Below are 22,036 nucleotides of genomic sequence, written 5' to 3'. Positions count from 1 at the left end.
ACTTCGCCTTGGGTTTGGCAAGTACCAGACAAGGGAGTGATGTTCTGTTTGTGGTCGTTGACAGATTCTCTAAAATGGCTCATTTCATTACATGCCGCAAGACAACGGATGCTCATCATGTGGCAAATCTTTTCTTTCGTGAAGTGGTCAGACTTCATGGAGTTCCAAGGTCCATTGTCTCAGACCATGATAGCAAGTTTCTTACTGCAATTTACCTCACTTTCTGGAAGCAATTCAACACTGAATTAAAATTTTCTAGCACTGTCAATCCACAAACAAATGGGCAAACAGAGTGATGAAGAAAATTTTGGGTAATCTGATTGTTGCATTTGTGGAGAAAGGGCCAATGGGATTTGGCTTTATCTTTCGCGGAGTTCTCCTACAACAACTCTAAGCATAGGTCCACAGGAAGGAGTCCTTTTCCTATTGTTTACACTAAAGTTCAAACACATGTGGTGGACTTGGTGATGCTACCATCAAGGGGAAACACAAAATCAACATTGTCCTTTGCAGATAACTACACTAAATTATGAAGAATTTTGCAGTGTTTTGGAAGCACAAAATCAGAAATATAAACCACTCACTGAGTGCAAAAGGAGGCGGAAATCATTCCATGTCGGTGATGTTGAAGTGTATATGGGCCCTACTCTATTCAGAGAAAGATAAACGATAATGCTTATGTGATAGATCTTCCAAGCAAAAGTTCACTATGTATGAAGGTCCTATTCTCGTGTACCAGTTGGTTGCGGTCATGGGCATTCTTACAAAAGGAGTAGTGCAAGGAGCTGATGGAGCTTGGCGCCAAGTAGCTCGAATGGATTACCAGGGAATTTATGTCTTGATTTGGATGTAGACTTGCTTGGTGGTCTAAATCTTTTGGTGGTGATTGGTCTGGATGTTTTGGTCTCTTCTTTTTAGTCCCTGCGTCTAGGTTTAAAGAGCCAGCCAGCAAAATTGAAAGGATTTAGGCGTTATTAATTACCCCATCACTAATTGGCGCTAATTAATCCCGGCCGGCAGAATCAGGAGTTTCGCCAACGGCTGCGTTCGCCCGCTCATGAGGCTTCGTGTGCGCATGCAAAGCCCATGTGTGGCCAATGAAGGCGCCAGCCTTTTCGTTATTCGAAGCGAAGCGTACGTCTCCCAGTTAATTCTATAAGAAAATTAAACGAAGCAAAAGAACATTGAGGCAACGGCCTAGTAAATCTGAACTTGGTATCGTGGCTCTCCAGCCCAATAAAAGCGGATGGAGGTAATAGTCGAGATCATTTTTTCTTGATGATGTAATAAACTCTCTAATAAGTGTGATTGCATGCATCTATGATACAGAGGCCAGGGGTAATAAAAGCTTCCATTATCTTAAAAAACTATACATGTTTCTTGTGATAAAAAAAACATATATTTATTAGCTGTACATTTTATTTCAGAAGGTGACGAGACTGAAACTAAAAGTTCATACCGACGTCATCTTCGAGTATTCTGAATCTGAAAGTGTAGTAACTGATGAATCTCCCAACAGGTAAAGCTGGAAAACATAAAACAATAATCATTGTCATTAATAGAAGTGGAAGCTCATGATAACCTGACAAGGGAGGAACGAGCAACCGCAAGGCACGTTGTCCCCATCCGACTTGCGAAGCTCAAAGAGCTACGAAATACGACGAGATGTTATGTTGGCCAGCCCATCAAACATGGAGTGTTATCCCTTAATTAGAGTCGTAGTAGATTAAGCAACTTTATTAGGAAATAGTCTAGTCAGATTAGAGCTCATATAAGAGTTGGTATAGACTTACTGGATTGTCACTCAAGTCTTGTCTACTATATAAAGGGGCGGGTCCCTCTCAACAAAGCAAAGAAGAATATTATTGTTCACTTTTTATGTACTACTTCACAGTAAATAGGAAAATAAGGTTATGTCAGTACTAGATCCTTCCATAATTATTCAATGCTCATGGAACCACATGCATGCAAGCTTACAATGAATTGATATACCAGGTTAGTCAATAAACAAGAATGTTCCGATCAAAACAGGCATCATCATTCATTCAATTTTAAGCATTGGGCAAGTCTAAGACTACACATGTTTTGCGAGGTAAATAATAACAAATAACAAATGCAAATATTTCAAATGTGGAAGAAAAGCAAATAATAATCAGAGAATATGTATTGTGGCAAAGTTTAGAACTAGAGACAGAGCTAACATACACAAGAAGTAGGAATATTCTTCTAAACAAGTTGTAGCTGTTTAGCAATGGCCTGATAGGTTAAGAACAGTTTGAGAAAATCATGCTGGTAAAGATTACTGTGTAACAAAAGATTTGTCATGTACAGGTGTGATATGCATAAAAGAGTGTCGCGGTAACCATACCATGTGACATAAAGGGACACTGGATATGCTGCCAATAGTAGCTACAAATAAGAGCCAGACACGGGAGTAATAAATCAGAAGGATAATACTGACCTCACCAAATGGTATATATGAAGGCAAAGAAGGCACTCTACTCCACCGCTTGGAACATCCAACTTTAGATGAATTAATTTTTTCAGTCCTATTGTTTTCTTCAGTGGTCCCTCCATGATTGTCAGATAAAGGGGTAAGAGCAATCCCTTCTGAACTTTCCTGAATTTCAAGAGACCACGGCTCTTCTTCCGATTCATCAACCTTTGATTGCAAATAACTATCCAACTGTGTGGATGCCTTTTCAAAAATATTTGCTTGTTTTTGAAGTACACTTAAACTCTTCCGCACTCCTTCAACGGGAACAAGCTTTGAAAGTGTCCAGAGTGACTTTTGAACAGGGCCAACACCAAGAACAAGTTGTTCCCTATTGTTATCCACGGCACCTTCGGTGCTTGTTTTCTTATTTTCTTCTGATCTTACATCCACTCTATTTGCAAAAGATGCTTCGGGTGTTTGGGCATTGTAGTGATGAAAGTACGCAGGTGACAGAATACGGGGCACCACATCCTCTGGAATACAGTACGATTTGAAGTAGTATTGCCATCCTCTTCGATGAACATAACTAATGCATGAAAAGAGGAGCAATTAAGAATTGGTTCACAATAATTAAAATAAAATAAAGTAAAGTATATTTACGATATTACACCACCCTGTCAAGTAGCACATTATGCCCATTCTAACCAAACTTACTCTCTTAATGCAGCATTCCCAACAGGTGGCTGAGAAAACGTGATACACTTCACCTGAAGCCTGTTAGCCTCTTTAGTTGGAGACGACAAGGATAGTACTCTTAATATAGCAAGAGTAGCCAAAGCAGCTACCTGTAATACAGTTTGTGACACATGAGTAATTAAAAAAAAGGGGGTAAGATAATGCAAGTTAGGCATTGCCTACCGCTCCGCCAAGCGAATGACCACAAAGAACAAGTTTTCTGTTCTTTTTCTGTGCAAGTTTGTATAGCTCCAGTGCTGGGATTCCCTTAGCACGAGCTAAAAAACCCTACATGAATTATTGAGTTAAAAGTCATAATAGCGCTGAATCAGTTCCTAGAAAAGACAAGAATTTTTTTTCGAACAAAAATTGCAGCTAACGCATACTCGGTGTGCAGCAGGTTTTGATTTCCCGAACTGTTTTGGTTTTTCTCGACAGGATACCCCAATGTTTTCTTCACCAAATTGGTCGCTGTTCTGCTCAGAGTCAATAGCATCAGCTAAATCCTGAGCTGTATCCTCGTGAAATATGGTTCCTTGGAGTATATTCACATCAGCAATAATATCTCTAGAAACAAAAATATGGGAGAACTTGATGCAATTGTAAACGCAGCAAACTTTTCATACTTTTAAGTTCCCAAAAAATAAGCTTACTTGTATTGGTTTGTGCCGATAAATGTAGCAAATAGAGTGTCACCAGCCTCCGCTAAAAGATATCTACATGATTTCACCAACAAATAGATAAAAAAAAGCAGCAATAGCATGAGAAGATTTAGCATATGTGTGATTGGATCTTGTCTATTTGAGAATTCTTCATGTGTTCCTCTTTGATTTGCTCTCTTTCCCCCTCCAAGTGTGAAAAGATCACCAATTAGGGTTCCACCCTACATCAACTTCCCTAAAGATTCTGCTCAGTGGCGCCGGACAGAAAAAAAAATCTTGAAAGCGTTTGTTTCTGGTTTCAGATATATCGGGGGTCATATGCAATGTATCTGGATAATTTGCTGATTAAAGATGAGTGATATTCTACCTCATATGGTTCTCTCATTAAGTGAATTTATCTTAGGCCATGTCACCATAGCAATATATAGGGTGCCATGCAAATACTCTTTAACAACGCAGAGAAGTCGTAAAGATCGGCACCAAAACTGTGTTAATCAAGAACGAATTCCAGCCTGACAATGTTGGAATTAATCCTATTTCACATGGCTGGTCCACTCCATATTCAGAGCAAAGGGGGGATTGGCACTAAAATTGGAATTCTGAGAACCTTACTATAGCATTGTCAAGACTGTACCACAATCCACATCATTCCAGGGAAGGTTCATTCTCCATGAAATGTGAATGGCGTAAAAAGAGGATACGCAAAGCAAGAACAGCACATGATTACTTGAACAACTAGAGACTTACTCAAGCATAGTTGCATCGTATTTTAGCTTAATGCTTGATTAGAAAGGTTTATCGAGAAGGAACACCCATAATGTTGGCAAAAAAAAGTGTGAAGTTTAGCTTACAGCTTACCGATGTGGTACATGGTCCAAGGATGGCTGAACACGCTCAAGTGAAATAATGTTTCCACCAAAATCAGATTTGAACTTATTGATATATCTCATCATCTCAGAAACAGGCCTCTGCCATGCACAAAAAGGTGACAGAGTAACATAAGAAAATGAACTGAACTTTATCCAAAAAAAGGAACAGTTATTGATGCTACTGCTGAGCTGGGCAACATCGACCCCTTCGTCAGCTTTTACAAGTAGAAGAATTGAAGATGTCAAATGGGAGAAGATTTTTTGACTTTGGCATGAATCGTCATAGTTGGTTCATGTTTTTGACTTTGCCCTCTTTTGGTGAGATCAAGTTTCTTTTCTTTGTAATAAACAATGTAATAAGGTAGGCTATATGCATCTAAGGATGCAGAGGCCGGGGGTAATAAAGCTTCCATTTCTTTTTAAAAAAAAGAGGCAAGGGGATTAACATAATCATGATGGGCAAATGTGCCAGGTGGCCCAGGACTAATGCTCTGTCATCCAATGCAGGTCTTTTTTCACCTCACCTAACTATTTCTGCAGAGACACTGAGAATATCCAGAGCACATGCTCTACAGAATTACATAAGGCATTAAGGCCATAGAGAATAGCAAGTTGTGTACTTTATGGGTGAGACTAACTAGAAGAGCTTTCCTCCGGAAGTGGAGTCTTCAGTTCTTAGCAGCTCGTCAAGCAATAACCAATTTAAGAAGGCCAAATCAGGTACTTATGCTTAACCTCACAAGTTCTACAACAAACAAGATATTCCTGCGGTAGATTTTCTATGAAGAAATATTATAAATGTATGTTCCTCATGCTGCTATAGTAAAGGTATGTATTGGTGGACAGATCATAGATGTACTTAGGCAATTAGATCTTTTTAGAGGTATTGCAGGTCCAAACTTTGGCGATGACTCGTCTACTCCCTCCGTCCCAAATTACTCGTCGCTGAAATGGATGTATCTAGAACTAAAATACATCTAGATACATCCATATGTGCGACAAGTAATTCGGAACGGAGGGAGTATTATTGTTTAGTCAGACCTTTGGAAGGGTTCTATACTCCAATGGGCAACTCCAAAACACATCAAAGTATACAGATATTTAAACTTGCTGGAAATGGAAAGTGCATTCTTGCTTCCTTTGTCTAGATTGGCTTGGATCAGTTTCAAGAATTAGATGGTAAGGTGTCTGGAATAAAGTATTTAGAGTAAAGATAACTTCACATAAATTTAGTAATCGCCTGAATTCCAACGGACCAAGTGTATAATTTTTTATCAGATTCTGAGGAGAATTGGCATTTCCTTTTTGGAAAGGGAGAATGTCCTCTTGCATATGGATATGGATGAACTGCACACTTAAGCATGTGGTATTCATTTCCATGAATTATGTTGCATGATAACTCAACGTGAAACTTATAATGAGGAAGCACTTCGTGGAATCTTAACTATGAGCCCTTTGTCGCTCAGGTCATTTAGATGATTAACAGCACTTGTTATTTGGCAGCTCTTTAGTCAAAGTTGATACAGGCTTGGAGCTTTCTTGGTCTCATATGGGGCATGTGACTGGAAAAAAATTCACTTGGAATTTGCTAAAAGCTAGGCTACATAATAGTGTAATACACATAATCTTCCAAGGATCGTTAACTTTGAGCTGCTAGCATGTTTGATTCAATGGAACTGGAACAAACTCTAATTACCCTAGGCCTAATAGAAAGTACTACTCTGAATTCTGATGCTTTATTAGAAGCCCAATATATACGAGGGATAGCTTGGCTGACAAGCCGACTCAAAGGAAAAACAATCTGACTCTGAAACGAATTCTAATCTGGACTCTGCACCTAATACGACTCTGAACCTAAAGAAATAACTTGTAGCAGCAAGGGAATCCTGGCCACTTTGGGCTGGATCAGGGAGGTGGTGTGGCCAGGGCTGGGACCCTCCGACCATATGTGGTTTCCCACATAACATCTCTCCTTCCCTCCACAAACAGCTCGTCCTTGAGCTGAAACGAGGGAAAACGAGCAATGAACTCATCCAAAGGCTCCCATGTTGCATCATCTTCAGAAGCCCCAACCCACTGCACAAAGATATGCTTCACTCCACGGCGAAGGCTGGACTGAAGAACCTTGGCTGGTGCATGCACCGAACGACATTCTCAATGGCGGGCAGTACAGCAGGAGTGGCCGGCAGGTCACCATCAAACTTTTTGAGGAGACTGACACTGAACGTATCATGGAGCCAAGTACCAGCAGGCAGCGCGAGTCTATATGCAACGGATCCAATGACTTCTGTGGGGACAACTTGCCCACTGCATGCTTGCCACGCCATAGAAGCAAGGAGACAACTTGCCATGCTTGTAGCCTGGTAACGATGCGGCTGCACAATGGTGAAGGCGAAGCCATGCCAATCTCCGACGTCAAATGCCAGCTCGCGGTGCTTGCCATCATAATAATGCTTTGCCCATTGCATGCGGGTGGTGGGGGTGTTATGTGGGGAATTCCTTAGGCGCAAGGCAGCAGGGGCAGGTTAGGTTGTGGCTAGACAAGAGCAGTTTGATGTCCGGAAGGATGCCCCTGTTTTGGTAGTCTCCAGGTTATGGTAAGGTAGTCTAGTTTGAGTCAGATTCCAATTAGAGTCCAGGGTATGTCAAAGTAGTACTAGTCTGTGTCCTATGTAAAGGACCTGCTCTTGTAAGCTAGAGGGAGGCAATATAATCAATGGAAAGGCCGCTGCTAGGCGTAAGCCGGCTGATTTCAGGGGGAAATCAGTCGGCTCGCGAGCCGTCCGATCTAGGCCCCCGCATCCATTGGATTTATACTCGCATCTTTCTCACGCAAACGCTGCCGCAGCTTCGTCCTGCTCCCGCATCACAACAAAAAAATTCCCCCACGCTCTCTTCTCCTCTTCCACGCACACGGGGAGTGCTGGGTAGGGCGACGAGCTCCGGCGAGACGCACTGAATGCCTCGCTGCTGGATTGTGGCAGTGCATCTGCAACTGGTGACCTGCTGCAATGCAGCTCCGCTGTCGGACATGGCAGCGGTGTCCTCCATGGCCGTTACAGCACCACCGGTGGGCGTGGCAGCAACGTTCCAGTGGTTCTCCTGCCGGAACGCAGCTCCACCGCCGTATGTGGCAGCAGCGCCCCGTGCTTCTTCTGCTGCAACGCAGCTCCGTCACCAGCGTGGCAGCAGCGTTTCTCCTGCTGCAATGCAGCTCCGCCGCCGGTGAGGCAGCAGCGTCCTCGTGCTTCGCCCTGCTGCAACGCAGCTCCGCCGCCGGCGCGGCAGCAGCTTCCTCGAGCTTATCCCTGCTGCAACGCAGCTCCGCCGCCGGCGCGGCAGCGGCGTCCTCGTGCTTCGCCCTGCTGCAAACGCAGCTCCGCCGCCGGCGCGGCAGCAGCTTCCTCGTGCTTAGGCCTGCTGCAACGCAGCTCTGCCGCCGGCGCGGCAGCGGCGTCCTCGTGCTTCGCCCTGCGTAGCTTATCCCTGCTGCAACGCAGCTCCGCCGCCGGCGCGGCAGCGGCGTCCTCGTGCTTCGCCCTGCTGCAACGCAGCTCCGCCGCCGGCGCGGCAGCGGCGTCCTCGTGCTTCGCCCTGCTGCAACGCAGCTCCACCGTCGGCGCGGCAGCAGCTTCCTCGTGCTTATCCCTGCTGCAACGCAGCTCCGCCGCCGGCGCGGCAGCGGCGTCCTCGTGCTTCGCCCTGCTGCAACGCAGCTCTGCCGCCGACCTGGCAGCAGGCAACGCGAGGTTCGCCGGAAGCCACTTGCCGCGAGAGATGAGAGAAGATGGTGGGCAGGGAGAAGATGGTGGGCAGGGAGAAGATGGTGGGCGGGGCAGCAGCGAGATGTGAGATGGAGAGGGGCGAGGGAAGATGAAGACTCAGGAAGAAATCTGGATGGGCATCGCGAGGGGATAAGGGTTTTTTTTCGCAGGGCGAGGGGATAAGGTTGGGAGAGACGACAGGACACGCGTCGCGCGCTCGACGCGACTTATCAGGCAAGAGAAATCAGTCGGTCAAAAGCAAGAGAATAATCAATAGTCTAGTTTCCCTAATCCCTGTTCTCTATCTCTAATCCCCACTACCTTCTGCTACTGCACCGGCAACGGCATTGCTCGCCGAAGAACAGTTGGACCCCACGCACCTCCAGGCCACAGGACCGCCATCAGACCCAGGGGTTGTTCCAATTTGGTATCAGATTCCATGTCTGGTGCCGAAACTGACACCGAGTATCAGTTCACGCTTCCTGACACCAAAATATGGGCGCTGCATCAAGAGCAACTTGCAACCCTCCAGGAACAACTCCATGATATGTCAACAAGGATGGCGGCTTACGAGACCCGTCCACTGACCAGTGTTCCACTGGCTGCCGGCGTCGGCATCATGGGTCCTCAACCTACCTCCCTCACCGACCCATCGCATCCTCCAGTGTAGCAGCAGCTGTCTCCAGCAGCGCCTCACCTTCAGCCACCGCCGCTGCCAATCAACCATCGCTAGTAAGTACCTCCTTCCCCACCCTTGCATCCTCTTCCCCTACCATGTTGCCAATGCAACCACCCTACCAGCCCTACTCGCCATACTACTTTCCACCCACCGGTACCCCTTGGCCTACCCTGCAACTTCCTACCCAATCCAGCAAAGCACACCAATTATCTCTATCCCTCCGAACCAAGCAAAACAACAGCCACCCAACTACCTGCCTCCACCATATAGTTCTGCCCACTTCCACACATCATCATCCATCCCAAACCAACATTCAGTTGACATCCTTGACCCAGGTGCTTCTTCCAAGCTGGAGTTTCCACTATTTGATGGCAAGGAAGACCTTTCTGCATGGCTGGTACGATGTGAGCAAGTTTTTGAAGGCCAGTTGTTAGAGTACAGGTTATGGTAGGTTAGGATTTGTTAAGATTGATTGTAATCTCTCTTGTACGATTCCTACTTTATCTCTAGGGGAGGTTTCTTGCCCTCCAAGTCTTGTACACTATATATACTAGCCCTCAAGGGTCCGGAACACAACAAGTGATTCCACCAATTCTTTCCTCTCTAATCCTCTTACATGGTATCTGCCACAAGTTCCTAGACCTAGCTTCTGCGCTGCGCGCCACCGGGGAGGTCGATCTCCATGATGTCCTCCAGGCGCTGCGCAACTCGTACCTAGGGTTCGTCCGCCGATCGTGTTGATTGGCTGACCTAGAGAAATCTTTTTCCCGATTCATTGATAAGGGGTTTTTTCTCTCGCGCGTACAAATTGATCGGCATTTCTTTTTGGTTTTCCGATCTAAGATCGATCGTGTCGCCTGCCGCCATGACGACCCTCTACTCCAACCTCGGCGGCAACTACACCAGCCACCTCTCTGCTGCTTCGTCTGCACGTCGATCTACGCCGCCATCGCCCATCGTCATGGCCTTCCTCAATCGGGACGCCACCACCTGCGCCACGCGACGACCTGATCAGTCGTCTCCGTGCGCCTCCGTGGTTATCGTGAAGATCGTCACCGAGTACACGCGTCCCTCCACCGATCGAGCAACAGGCTACCGTTGCGTAGCCCCTTCAGGCCGCAGTGTCGCCACTGCTTTGTGGTCCTTCCCTCCGTTGCATCGAATCCCTTGGTGTAGGATCACCACCGTCCGCGCATAGTACTCGTCACGCTGTTGGGTTCTTCCTCGCCTACTTCGAGCACTGCCGCCGCGTTTTACAAGCAACTTATGTGGCCCCCATCAGGCACCTCATGTCGTTTTGCGCCACACCCGTTCTAGAGGCCTCCTGTTAGAGTACGTAATGGGCCTAATGGGCCTGGGCTGGCGGTATAGCCCGTTAGTCTTAGGGTTAATAGAGATAAGGGTCGCTTGCTTAGGGGTCAAGTAAACCTCTCTATATAAGGGGAGGAGATGTATCAATCTAATCAAGCAAGAATTAAGAAGGAAATCCCTTCCCTCTTGCCCGGCCGCCGTGGGCAAAAAGGCCCCAGGCCGGCCCTCTCGCGCCCTCCTAGCAGCGCCATAACAATTTGGTATCAGCTAGCTTCGGTTCGATCATGTCTTCACCGCCGCCCAACCCGTCTCTTCCGCTGCCGGTCACCTCGTCGCCTCCGGCGACCACCACGACCGTCGCCCCGCTCTTGCCCGCGCCGGGATCCTCCGTCGCGCCCGCCTCCGCCGTCCTCACCCCGAAGGAGGTGTCCGGGGCGCTGCAGGACCTAACCCAGGCGGTCCAGGAGATCCGCCTGTTCTTGGCCGGGTCCTACGGGACGGACCCGGCTGCACCGTCGTGGCTGTCGTGGCAGCCACCGCACCAAGCGGCCTCCGCCGCGCTCGCCGGGTCGCACCCGGCTGCGCCGTCCATCGCGCCGCCATGGCTGCCGTGGCAGCCTCCGCCGGGCCGCTGCAGCTGCCATCCACCGCCACCACCGCCCCGCCCTGGCTGCAGTGGCAGCCGCCGCTCCTGGCGGCCTCCGCCGCGCCCGGCGCTCCGACGCAGCAGCCACTGCCGCTGCCCGGCGCGGCACCTTTGACATGGCGTACAGTTCGTGCTGGTCCCCAACTACGCATGCCCGGGACTGGCAACACTGATGTGTGCCTTCGTCCTCAACGTGTCACCGGGCTTGGCAAACATGGTGTGGTGCCTCGTCTATGACGGCTTCGACAACATCATCTTCGGCATCGACACTCCTTGACGACTGCCTCAATCGCGTCCCCGATTTTCCTCTTGGTGCTTCCCTGCGTCCCTAACTACACGGCGCTACCTTGCGCCCGCGGCTCCACATGCGTCTACCTCGACACCGTCAACCCGGACCTCGACATCGACCACGACGTCCCTCGAACAGCTACCTTGACAACGGCTACACCGCCTTGCTTGAGCAACGGTTTTCACTCCAGCCACAACATCCGCGACGCATCGATCATTCTGACTGACCTTCGGCTTCTTATCCAGTCTCACCGTATGCTCTGCTACCGTTGTGCTACTGTTGTGACTGAGAGTGGGATGTTAGAGTATAGGTTACGGTAGGTCAGGATTTGTTAAGATTGATTGTAATCTCTCCTATATGTTTCCTGCCTTATCTCTAGAAGAGGCTTCTTGCCCTCCAAGTCTTGTAATCTATATATACTAGCCCTCGAGGCTCAGCAAAACAACAAGCGGTTCCACCAATTCTCTCCTCCCTACTCTCTAATCCTCTTACACCAGTGCACTCCAGATGCAAATCAGGCTTGGTTGGCATCGTTCCATCTGCTGGAGATGCTCACTTGTGGTATCACAAGTATGCTAAAGCAAAGGGCCGTCCATCTTGGGATCTCTTTAAGCACTTGTGCGCCAAAAAATTTGGACCACACGCACACACCAATAAGCTTGGGGCTGCAGCACTTTGGCTGGATCAGGGGTGGTGCGGCCAGGGCTGGGGCCCTCCAACCATATGTGGTTCCCCACATAACATGAACGTATGTATTTTTTGACAGAGTTCCCAAAAATAAATACAGATGGAGGAAGCTTCTGGTCACTGACATTGATATTTCCAAAGGGCGCATTCAATAAATTATCATAGGGCCTCAAAGAAAAGAAGAGGAAAATGCTAATGTCGACTTGGTTGCAATAATTTTCATAAGGCGTGTGGCCTCCTTACTGGGATTTTGTGGATCCTTTTGTGCATTGTTTTACATATATTAATATATAATACTCATTGTCATATCAGCACTTGTGACCAATGCAAAAACACGCGCGCGCACACACACACACAAACACACTCGACTAAACTAGGACAACAATGACCCCTTGGAGCAAAGATGTCAGACTGACTCAGACAAAACTGTGGAACATCACATAAGTTCCTCTTAGTCTAGGCATTCTCTTTTCTTTCTCCGTGTTTATACCGTATATACAGGAACAGGATAAAATTTCTGAGGAACAGACAGATAATCGACTTATGTACAGGTACAAATGAAATTATAATAAAATTCAGAAATTGTACACGGATAGGTTATACTAAGCCAAGAAAGAGTTGATGCAGACTTAACCATATCAAGCAACTACTGGAAATATGTCTTTTCGTGCGGGATAGCACAAGATGTGAGTTACATCAACCGCACATGATTTTCCCGAGTTGGGAAGTTTATACTTTGGTTGATACACATAGAGTTATAGACACTTGCCAACTCTGATTCACCTTTCCCGAGCACAAGAGGCTACTAGTTCCATAGCCAATTACTGGGCCAAAAGGTTCTCTCTTTTTGCGAAAACTGGACCAAAACGTTCAAACTTCTAACGTTGTTGAAAAATAATTGGTTTCTGTGACGACCGATGAACCCTAGGGAAAGGGGATCGATCGCACGGAGGGAAAAGGGGTTAGGTGAGGAGAGCAGGAGGGAGGAAGACGAAGGAGATGGGAACAGAGTCGTTAGTGTTTTCTCATTGCATAACCAGTCCACTGATACACGATGGGTTAAGTACCCCACTCCAGGCCATACGCGGCCCATTACATCCACGGCTCCAGCCCACTTGCTTCTGGCCTAATTTCTCTCCTCACCTATTACATGTCCACCGCTACACTTGTATCAGATGTATCAGGTGTGACAGTTGCCCCGCCTTGAGCGGCAGCGTCGTTCTTCCAGCAAGGTGCCGTAGGATAGCGAAGGCGCAGCACGTTGTAGTCCTCCCAGGTTGCTGACGCTGGAGAAAGAGATGACCACTGAACGCGCACCTGAACCACCGAGTTGTTGCCTTTCTTGACCATCCGTCGATCCAGGATGGCCACGGGTTGGAGGGGAGCCGCGGTGAGGTCTGGCGCGCGAGGCAGCTCGGAGAAGACCGGCGAGTAGTCCGGTGTGAAAGGCTTCAGCTGTGACACGTGGAAAACTGGGTGTATCCGGCTGTTGTCCGGCAGTTGGAGCTTGTATGCCATGGCGCCAATGCGTTGCAGGACAGTGAACGGTCCGAAGAACTTGTAGGCGAGCTTGGGGCAGGGGCGATTAGCCACCGTAGACTGCGCGTACGGCTGAAGCTTGAGGAGCACTTGATCACCTTCCGCGAACGAGCGCTCCGTCCTGTGCTTATCTGCCTTCTGTTTGACACGATTCTGGGCGCGCGCGAGCTGTGCCCGGAGAGCGTCTGTATGCGTGGCCCAGTCCAGCTCTGAGCTCGTTTCTGCTGGCAATTGTGCTGCGAGCGTCGGCAGTCCTCCAAAATTGGGCTCCTTCCCATACAGTGCCTGAAAGGGTGAGGTATTCAGCGAGGAATGATAGGTGGTATTGTACCAGAATTCCGCTGTCGAGAGCCACTTGCGCCACTTGGATGGTGTATCATGGACAGCGCAGCGCAGGTACATCTCCAGACACTGGTTCACACGCTCGCTTTGGCCGTCAGTTTGTGGGTGGTACGCCGTGGAGTAGCTCAGTTTGGTGCCAGCAGCATCAAGAATGGCACGCCACATGTTGCTGGTGAATATGCAGTCCCGGTCGGAGACGATGGAGTGAGGAACGCCGTGGAGCTTGATGATATTGTCCCAAAAGGCACGTGCCACCGTTGCAGCCGTGAAGGGATGGCGGAGAGGCACGAAATGTGCGTACTTGGTGAAGCGGTCGACGACGACCATGATGACTTCGTAGCCCTCGGACGCCGGCAATCCCTCGATGAAGTCCATGGTTAGGTCGTGCCACGGCTCCGTGGGCACAGGCAGTGGCTGTAGTAAGCCTGGCGTCTTGATGTGTTCGTGCTTGGCATGTTGGCACACCTCGCACTGCCGCACGAACTCCTCCACGGCTTGCTTGAGGCCACGCCAGGCGAAATGTTTCTTGACACGCTGATATGTGGCTGTCGCGCCCGAGTGGCCCCCCACCGCGCTGGCGTGGAAGGCGGTGATGAGCTTGGTTTGCATGGCCGAATTGGCGCCAATCCAGAGCTTGTTGTGGAAGCGGATGACGCCTTGACGGAGCTCATACCCCTGCTCATCCGGACTGCAGAGGGCCAATCGTTGGAGAAGATCTTGGGCATCTGCATCTGTCTCGTAGGAATTGGCCACTTCCTGTAACCATTGCGGTTGGCACGTTGACAGAGCGTCGAGAGCGAGGAGATGGCCGACGCGCGAGAGCGCATCCGCTGCGCCATTTTCGACTCCCCGCCGGTACTTGAAGGAGAACTGGAGTCCGACTAGCTTTGACATGGCTTTACGCTGCAGCTCTGTGTCCAACTGTTGGTCGCCGAGGCTACATAGACTCTTGTGGTCGGTGATGATGACAAATGGAGCGCGTTGGAGGTAATGTCGCCACTTCTCGACGGCCATGATGACCGCGAGAAACTCCTTCTCATAGATGGAGAGGCGCTGATTGCGCACCCCCAAAGCCTTGCTGAGATAGGCCACGGGGTGGGCATCCTGGACCAGCACGGCTCCCACGCCGGTGTCGCACGCGTCGGTCTCGATGCAGAAGGGGCGTGAGAAGTCCGGCAGAGCAAGAACGGGGGTGTTGACCATGGCATCCTTGAGCAAGTCGAATGCCGCTTGTGCTTGAGTTGACCACATGAATCCTTTCTTGGTGAGAAGTTGTGTCAGTGGCTTGGCGATGATTCCATAACGGGGAACGAATTTGCGGTAATAGCCCGCGAGCCCAAGGAATCCGCGCAGCTCAGTGGCATTTGTTGGAGTAGGCCACTCGCGCATCGCACTCGTCTTGCTAGGATCGGTGGCCACACCTTCCTTGGAGATCACATGACCCAGGTATTCGATGCGAGGCTGAGCAAAGGAACACTTGGACTCTTTGGCATATAGTTGATGTTGACGGAGAATGGAGAAGACAGTGCGAAGGTGCTCTACATGTTCCTGGAGAGAGCAGCTGAACACAAGAATGTCATCAAGGAAGGAAATGACAAACTTACGATTCGGACCATAGAAGATGGAGTTTATCAAGCACTGGAATGTTGGTGGTCCGTTCGTGACTCCGAAAGGCATGACTCTGAATTGGAAGTGCCCGTGATGTGTTTTGAAAGCAGTCTTCTTTCATCACCTTCTCTCATTCGTATTTGATGATACCCAGCTCGTAAATCAATCTTGGAAAAGAATGCAGCGCCTGCGAGTTCGTCCAAGAGCTCGTCGATGATTGGCAGGGGAAATTTGTTCTTTATAGTAATAGTGTTGAGGCGACGGTAATCCACGCAGAACCTCCAAGTGCCGTCTTTCTTCTTTACCAGCAGCACCGGAGCTGCAAACGGGCTCATGCTGTGGGTGATCAGGCCTTGGCGGAGCATCTCTGAAACTTGCCGTTCTATCTCGTCTTTCTGCAGCGGCGAGTAGCGGTAGGGTCGGCAGTTGACGGGGACTGCTCCGGGTTCCAAATTGATGGCGTGATCATATTGCCTGTGTGGGGGAAGTGTGGTAGGCTCCTCAAAGACATCTCTGAATTCTGTCAACACTTGTTGGATTACAGGGACAATAGGATCCTCTGTATTGTGGGTGGACAGGGCCTGCATGGCCACCAAGGCAGCACCCCAGATCTCGTTCGCCTCATGCATTTGCCATAATTGAGCTGCATCAAGGGCTGTGAGAGCTGGTGTTTCGTCTGATCGGACACCAGTGAGATGCACCGGTGTTCCTTCGCAATCAAACTGAATTGTCTTGAGGTTCCAATCACACTGCATCGGGCTATGTTGGGCAAGCCAATCCACCCCAAGGACTGCGTCATAGACCCCAAGTTGCAGGACACGCATGTCGGAACTGAACTTGTGTCCCTGTGCCGTCCATTGTAACTGAGGAACCATTTCAGTGCACTGTAGCTGTTGTCCATTAGCCACTCTGACAGCTACTGTAGGTATGGGCTTGGTTGCTGCAGTGATGCGTTTGGCGAAGGAGGCATTGACGAAACTGTGTGTACTCCCGGAATCAACCAGCAACAACATTGTCTGATCGCCAACGGTTGCGCGAAGTCTGATCGTTTCCGCGGATTCGGTGCCTTCCACCGCGTTGGCTGACAGTAAGCAACAGGCTGATTCTGTGGCTGCCGGCTCATCCAGTAGTTCCAGGGCGCGTACCGCGTCATCGGAGAGAACTTCCCCATACTCCCCTACCTCAATTGTCAATAACTGGGCTGAGCGCTTGCATTGGTGTTCCCTGGAGTACTTCTCCCCACAGCGAAAACAAAGACCATGTTGGCGTCTGTAATCGCGTAACTGTCGTTCTCTGCCAAAGTCATCTGTAGCTGGTTTGGCTGCTGCCATCGGTCGAGTCAGAGGCACCGCAGGCCCTGTGGATGGTGCTGGTGGTGGTCTTCCTGGCGGTGGTGCCGTATAGAGCAGTGGTGATGATCTGCCCGTATGCGCCGGTCGTGACTTGGAACGCTGATTTTCAAGCTCTTCTTCCTGAATCCTTGCAAAAACTGTGGCCCTCGTTATGCTATTGGGTGCTTGAATGCGTACTGCTGCTCGGAGCTCATCCTTCAGGCCTAATAAGAACTGAGTAACAAAAAATTTTGGGCTGAGGGTTGCATCTAGTGCCAGCAAGTTGTACATGTAAACTTCGAACTGTTGCCTGTAATCCACCACACTGCCAGTCTGCCTCAACTGCAAGAGATTGTGCATCATGGATTCGAACTCCTCTGGTCCAAACTCCTCCTCCAGAGCACGTCTGAACATATCCCAATGAAGAACTGGATGCTGCTGCCGAAACGCTCGGAGCCAGAGCGCGGCATGACCCTCGACATAGAGCGCTGCGGTGGCCACCCAATTGTGCTCCGGCACGCGATAGAGCTCGAAATAAGCTAAACAACGATCAAGCCAGAGGCGTGGACCCTCACCGTCGAAGCGAGGAAACTGGTGTTTAGGTGGTCTGATGCCGTGATCCTCCCGTGGCTGTTGCAGGTGGGCGTGCGCTGGTGGAACGGCCAGTGGTTCTAGCCTGGGAAGCAGGGGCGGCCCCTCGTTGACCAGTCGCGCAGGCTGCGGTCCTCCGGTGAACGCGTGCGGCATGGGCACCGCACCTGGAGATGGGGGTGCACGGAGCCCCGGTGATGGTGGCGGTGCGGGTTGATGCGGTCCTTCCTTGGGCGGCGGCGTGTGCAGCACGGTGGTGGAGGGGTTGTCGATGCCGGACCTGGCGGACAGCGCGGCCGAGGCCGAGGGAGATGCCACCTGCCGCACGTCATCGATCTCGGCTTGAGTGATCCCGATCTGTTTCGACAGACTTTGCAGCTCCTGGGATACCTGCTGATTGAACTGGGTTTGCACCTCAGCGCGTTTGTCTGCCTCTGCCTTCTCCTCGTCGAATCGCGAGAGGAGCTTCTCCATGAGAGCCGTGAGGTTGGACGTCTGCGTGTCCATGGCGGCTATGAGTTGCCGTGTCTGCGCAGAAGGCTTGGATGGCGCCGTTGCTCCCGCTCCGAACAAATCGAACCCTGCACAGGATTTTGGGCTGATTCACCGAAGCGAATCTGCACCTGATGCAGTGGATGTTACCGATTTGCCAAGAGATTGTGGTGCGGCGGCGCGGATCTGGCAGGAAGGAAGAAAAATTTGTGGCTCTAGATACCAATTGTGACGACCGATGAACCCTAGGGAAAGGGGATCGATCGCACGGAGGGAAAAGGGGTTAGGTGAGGAGAGCAGGAGGGAGGAAGACGAAGGAGATGGGAACAGAGTCGTTAGTGTTTTCTCATTGCATAACCAGTCCACTGATACACGATGGGTTAAGTACCCCACTCCAGGCCATACGCGGCCCATTGCATCCACGGCTCCAGCCCACTTGCTTCTGGCCTAATTTCTCTCCTCACCTATTACATGTCCACCGATACACTTGTATCAGATGTATCAGGTGTGACAGTTTCATCTTCCCACTTGCACCACATCATTCGTACGTACCAGCGTTCCGGATCTATCTAACCACCGGAACCATATCACACAAACGCAAGGCGACTAGGGAAGGGGGGAGGTTAGGGAACCTTGTAGACGCACTCGGCGAGGACCATGGCGCAGAGCAGCTCCTGCAGCTCGGCGATGGTGTCGACGCGAACGGCGCGGCAGAGCTCGCGAAGCTGGATGCGGCGGCGCTCAAACTCCTCGCGGAACATGCGCTCCCTCTGGCGCCGGCGGTCGCCCGGCCACGCGGGCGCCCACGGCGGGGGCCAGGGCCACCGCGGCACGGCGATAGGTGGCACCCAGGGTGGCAGCCGCGCCCCCTGGTCCCGCACCCACGACTCCACACGTCTCACCAGGGTCGTCGCCATTGGCGAACGCGTGGGTGAGGAAGAGAGAGGGGAGGAGGGCGGTCCGTCGAGCGGAGGAAGGGAGCGTGCAAGATTAGTACTCTATGCCGCGGTATATCTGCGGCGGGTAATAGAATTTGATCCGAGTCTCCGGACTGACTGGAACAGCACGACACGAGGTAGATACTATACTATGGAACAGCAGCAGGTATATCTCTGTTGGATCTTCCGGTTCCAGTTCTCACAAACGTGAGCACACGGCAACTAACATCGACCGTCCGATCGGGCATAATTGCTTGAAAAACAATTTCCCACAATTTTCTTTGGAGAAAGCGAGAATTCCCAGGGGCACGCATGCGAGGGCATGCACCTACGAAACGTCGATGCGCGTTGTGATCCGGAAATTGTTCCGCCTATATTAGATGAAAAATAGATTACGACGCAATATACTTGTACTTCGCGCAACCGTTCTTATACGTCGCTTTTCTATGGAAAACACTCTGTTTAAGCCGGATGATTTTCACGCCGCGCAAACCGCTTGGAGCGCACGACACGTGTCCGGCCCCACACACCGCTCGCAACTAGCCCCAGCCTTATCTCTTCCTTCGTCTCCGCACGTTCTCCCCCACTTTTCCAGTTTTTCCTTTTTCCTCTGTCGTCAAGCGAGAGAAAGTGCCTGAGGCCGGCGCCGCAGCATGAAGGAGGAGGCCGGAGGCTGGCGCTGCTCGTCGCCGTTGCTGCAACACAACAGGGGGAGGCCGGAGGCGGGCGCCGCTCATCGCTCGAGGGAGCCGCGCCCCCGTAGATCTTGCGACGGCGGCGGAGATGCAGTGCAACAGAAGCGGCGGTGCGACTCCGTGGAGCTCGTCGGTGGGGGTGCTGCAATGGAGTGCTCGCCGGCGGCTCCTGGTGCTGCGTTGCAGCGCTTGCCGGCGCTCTCAGTGCAGCACAAGCGGTGCTGCCACCCCGTGGAGGTGGCCGGCTGCGGTGCTGTAATGGAGTTCTCGCCGCCGCCTCCCGATGTTGTGTTGCCGCCGGCGTGTGTCGAAGCTGCAGCGCTTGCTGCTCCAATGGATCTCGCCGGCCGGCGCCCTCGAAGCTGCAGCGCTTGCTGCTCCAATGGATCTCGCCGGCCGGCGCTCTCGAAGCTGCAGTGCAGCGCTCGGTGCTCCAATGAAGCTCTCGCCGGCGGCGGCTCCCATTGCGCGTTGCAGCGCTCGTCAGCGAGATCGAAGCTGCAGTGCAGCAGCTCGGTGCCCCAATGGAGCTCTCGTCGGCAGCTCCTGGTGCTCCAGTGGAGCCTCGCCAACGGCTCTTGGAGCTGCGATGCAGCGGCTGACGGCGGCTCCAGATGTCGTCGATATTTTGAGCTCTGCCGCACTCGGTGCTGCCATGGAGCAGTGGCGGCGGCTCCCGGTGCTGCGATGCGGTCACCGGCGACTATCGAAGCTGCGATGCAACACTTGGTGTTGTATTGAAGCGCTCGCCCGCGACGACGGTGCCGCGAGGTCGCCGGAGTAGGTGACACGGTGGGTTATGTATCATCGTTGTTCGCTGCAGAGAGAGGCGATGTGTGGATTGCTGTGCGTGGACCACGGAGGATGCAAGACAAAGAAGAGAAAGAAGATGGGTTGCGAGGGAAGGTGCACATGCTCCAGTTGTCACAGATCGGACGGATGCTCTAAGTTCCATCGAACGGTCATGAAAGCGGTTTACGAATCCTGTCGATCATCCGACTTACGCCTAGCAGCGACCCTTTTCTATATGTTATCTGTCTTCTCTCTCCTATGTTTAGGGTCAGTGCTTCTGCTCATTCGGATCTTTTACTCATTGCCAGTGTTCGTCGTCTTCTTTTTTGGTCGATATCAGGCTAGAGACATGTGCAGGATGTACACTTTCATAGGCCCGAAAAAAAAAAGACGTGACTGGCTGGCGCACGGGCGCCCGATCGCAGGAGTTAGCGCTCTTTCAGAAAAGGAAAGAGCAACCCCGCACGAGACCAGGACAACCCAAAAAGGAAACCCACCCACCCATGCGCGATCACGCTCACACTACCTATCCACCTGCATTTATTAGGGGATCAAATTTTTTAAAAAGTTGTAACTTTTGATTAGAATGTCAAAATTCAAATCCGTTTTCACCGTTGGATTTCTCACGACGAGTTTTTCAAAACTAGATCCCATGTGAGTAGGTTGCGATGAACTTTTTTTTTCGAGCAACTTTGTGTGCTACAGAGGCAACTTTAGTGCTATAGAAAAGCAACTCATTTTTCCCTAGTACGACTACCTATCAATGGAGGAACCTTCTAAGTTGGTCACCATGACTACCAATTGTAGGGATGGCAGTTTTGCCCATGGGTACGGGTACCCGCGGGTACCCTACCCTAAAATAGTGGGCATGGGTAAGACTTGGCAAGATTTGATACCCATGGGTATGGGTATCCATACCCGCAAAATATATGGGTAGAGCATGGGTAAGAAATTGTGCCCATGGGTAACCCAGAAAAAAATAACTTCTATGGCCAAACCCTCAATCCCTTATTACATAAACCGGCCATAGTCATAGGACCGCAACTTATAGATCACCACTCCTCCTCCAACCTATGTGACTCATCGAAATAATGGAATCTTGACTAATCAGCAACGGACTCCTGCCCAACACTCGGAGCAATATACCCTAGTTCCCATGGCCGCCTCTCTTTGTGTCGGCCTTCTACCAACCACTTATTGTACTCCCTTTCCACCTCTAATAGGCCCATCGCAGGAGGCAACGTCGATGCTAAACTGATCGCCAATCATCACTTGAATTTTAGACTCATTTCTATAATTTCTCAACATGTAAATGCTATATACTGTACCCATCGGATACCCTTGGGTATGGGATACCCGATGGGTATGTGTGTCAATTTGTGCACATGGGTCTTGAAATGGGTGGGTATAGGAAGTTTTTGTGGGTATGGGTTTGGGCAGAAAAGGGTTGTACCGCCCATACCCTACCCATTGCCATCCCTAACCAATTGACTAGCTTCACCTCTAAATTGCCTACCATAAAGACAACTCCAATGTGGATCACCAAATCGCCCTAAAAAATGTCGGAATCGGCCTCTCTAGACACTTTGAACCATCCAATGATGGTCATCTAATTTGTTTCAACAAGTT

At 50.5% G+C, this 22,036-nt stretch overlaps 1 protein-coding gene across 4 annotated transcripts in view; it reads right to left on the bottom strand.

Annotated features, from left to right (window-relative positions):
- Positions 1–19,066, bottom strand: part of LOC109734386 (uncharacterized) — a 36,557-nt gene extending 17,491 nt beyond the window's left edge. For 2 of the 4 annotated variants that reach the window (XM_020293590.4, XM_020293594.4), the window contains exons 1-8: positions 18,615–19,066; positions 4,693–4,802; positions 3,826–3,888; positions 3,559–3,739; positions 3,356–3,460; positions 3,152–3,282; positions 2,462–3,023; positions 1,460–1,525 (exon numbers count right to left, since the gene is read on the bottom strand). In XM_020293590.4, the coding sequence (XP_020149179.1) occupies positions 1,460–1,525; positions 2,462–3,023; positions 3,152–3,282; positions 3,356–3,460; positions 3,559–3,739; positions 3,826–3,888; positions 4,693–4,802; positions 18,615–18,899 (1,503 nt within the window). In that variant the 5' untranslated portion in view covers positions 18,900–19,066. Of the gene's footprint in view, positions 1–1,459; positions 1,526–2,461; positions 3,024–3,151; positions 3,283–3,355; positions 3,461–3,558; positions 3,740–3,825; positions 3,889–4,692; positions 4,803–15,564; positions 15,592–18,614 lie in introns of those variants that run through there. The other 2 variants (XM_045229866.2, XM_045229867.2) reach the window with 2 other exon arrangements.
- Between the last annotated feature and the right edge of the window lie 2,970 nt (positions 19,067–22,036).

The sequence above is a fragment of the Aegilops tauschii genome, chromosome 6 (assembly GCF_002575655.3).
Source record: "Aegilops tauschii subsp. strangulata cultivar AL8/78 chromosome 6, Aet v6.0, whole genome shotgun sequence".
NCBI classification, from domain to species: domain Eukaryota; kingdom Viridiplantae; phylum Streptophyta; class Magnoliopsida; order Poales; family Poaceae; genus Aegilops; species Aegilops tauschii.
Note: the sequence above shows the minus strand (reverse complement) of the source record. Positions and strands in the feature narration are given on the sequence as shown.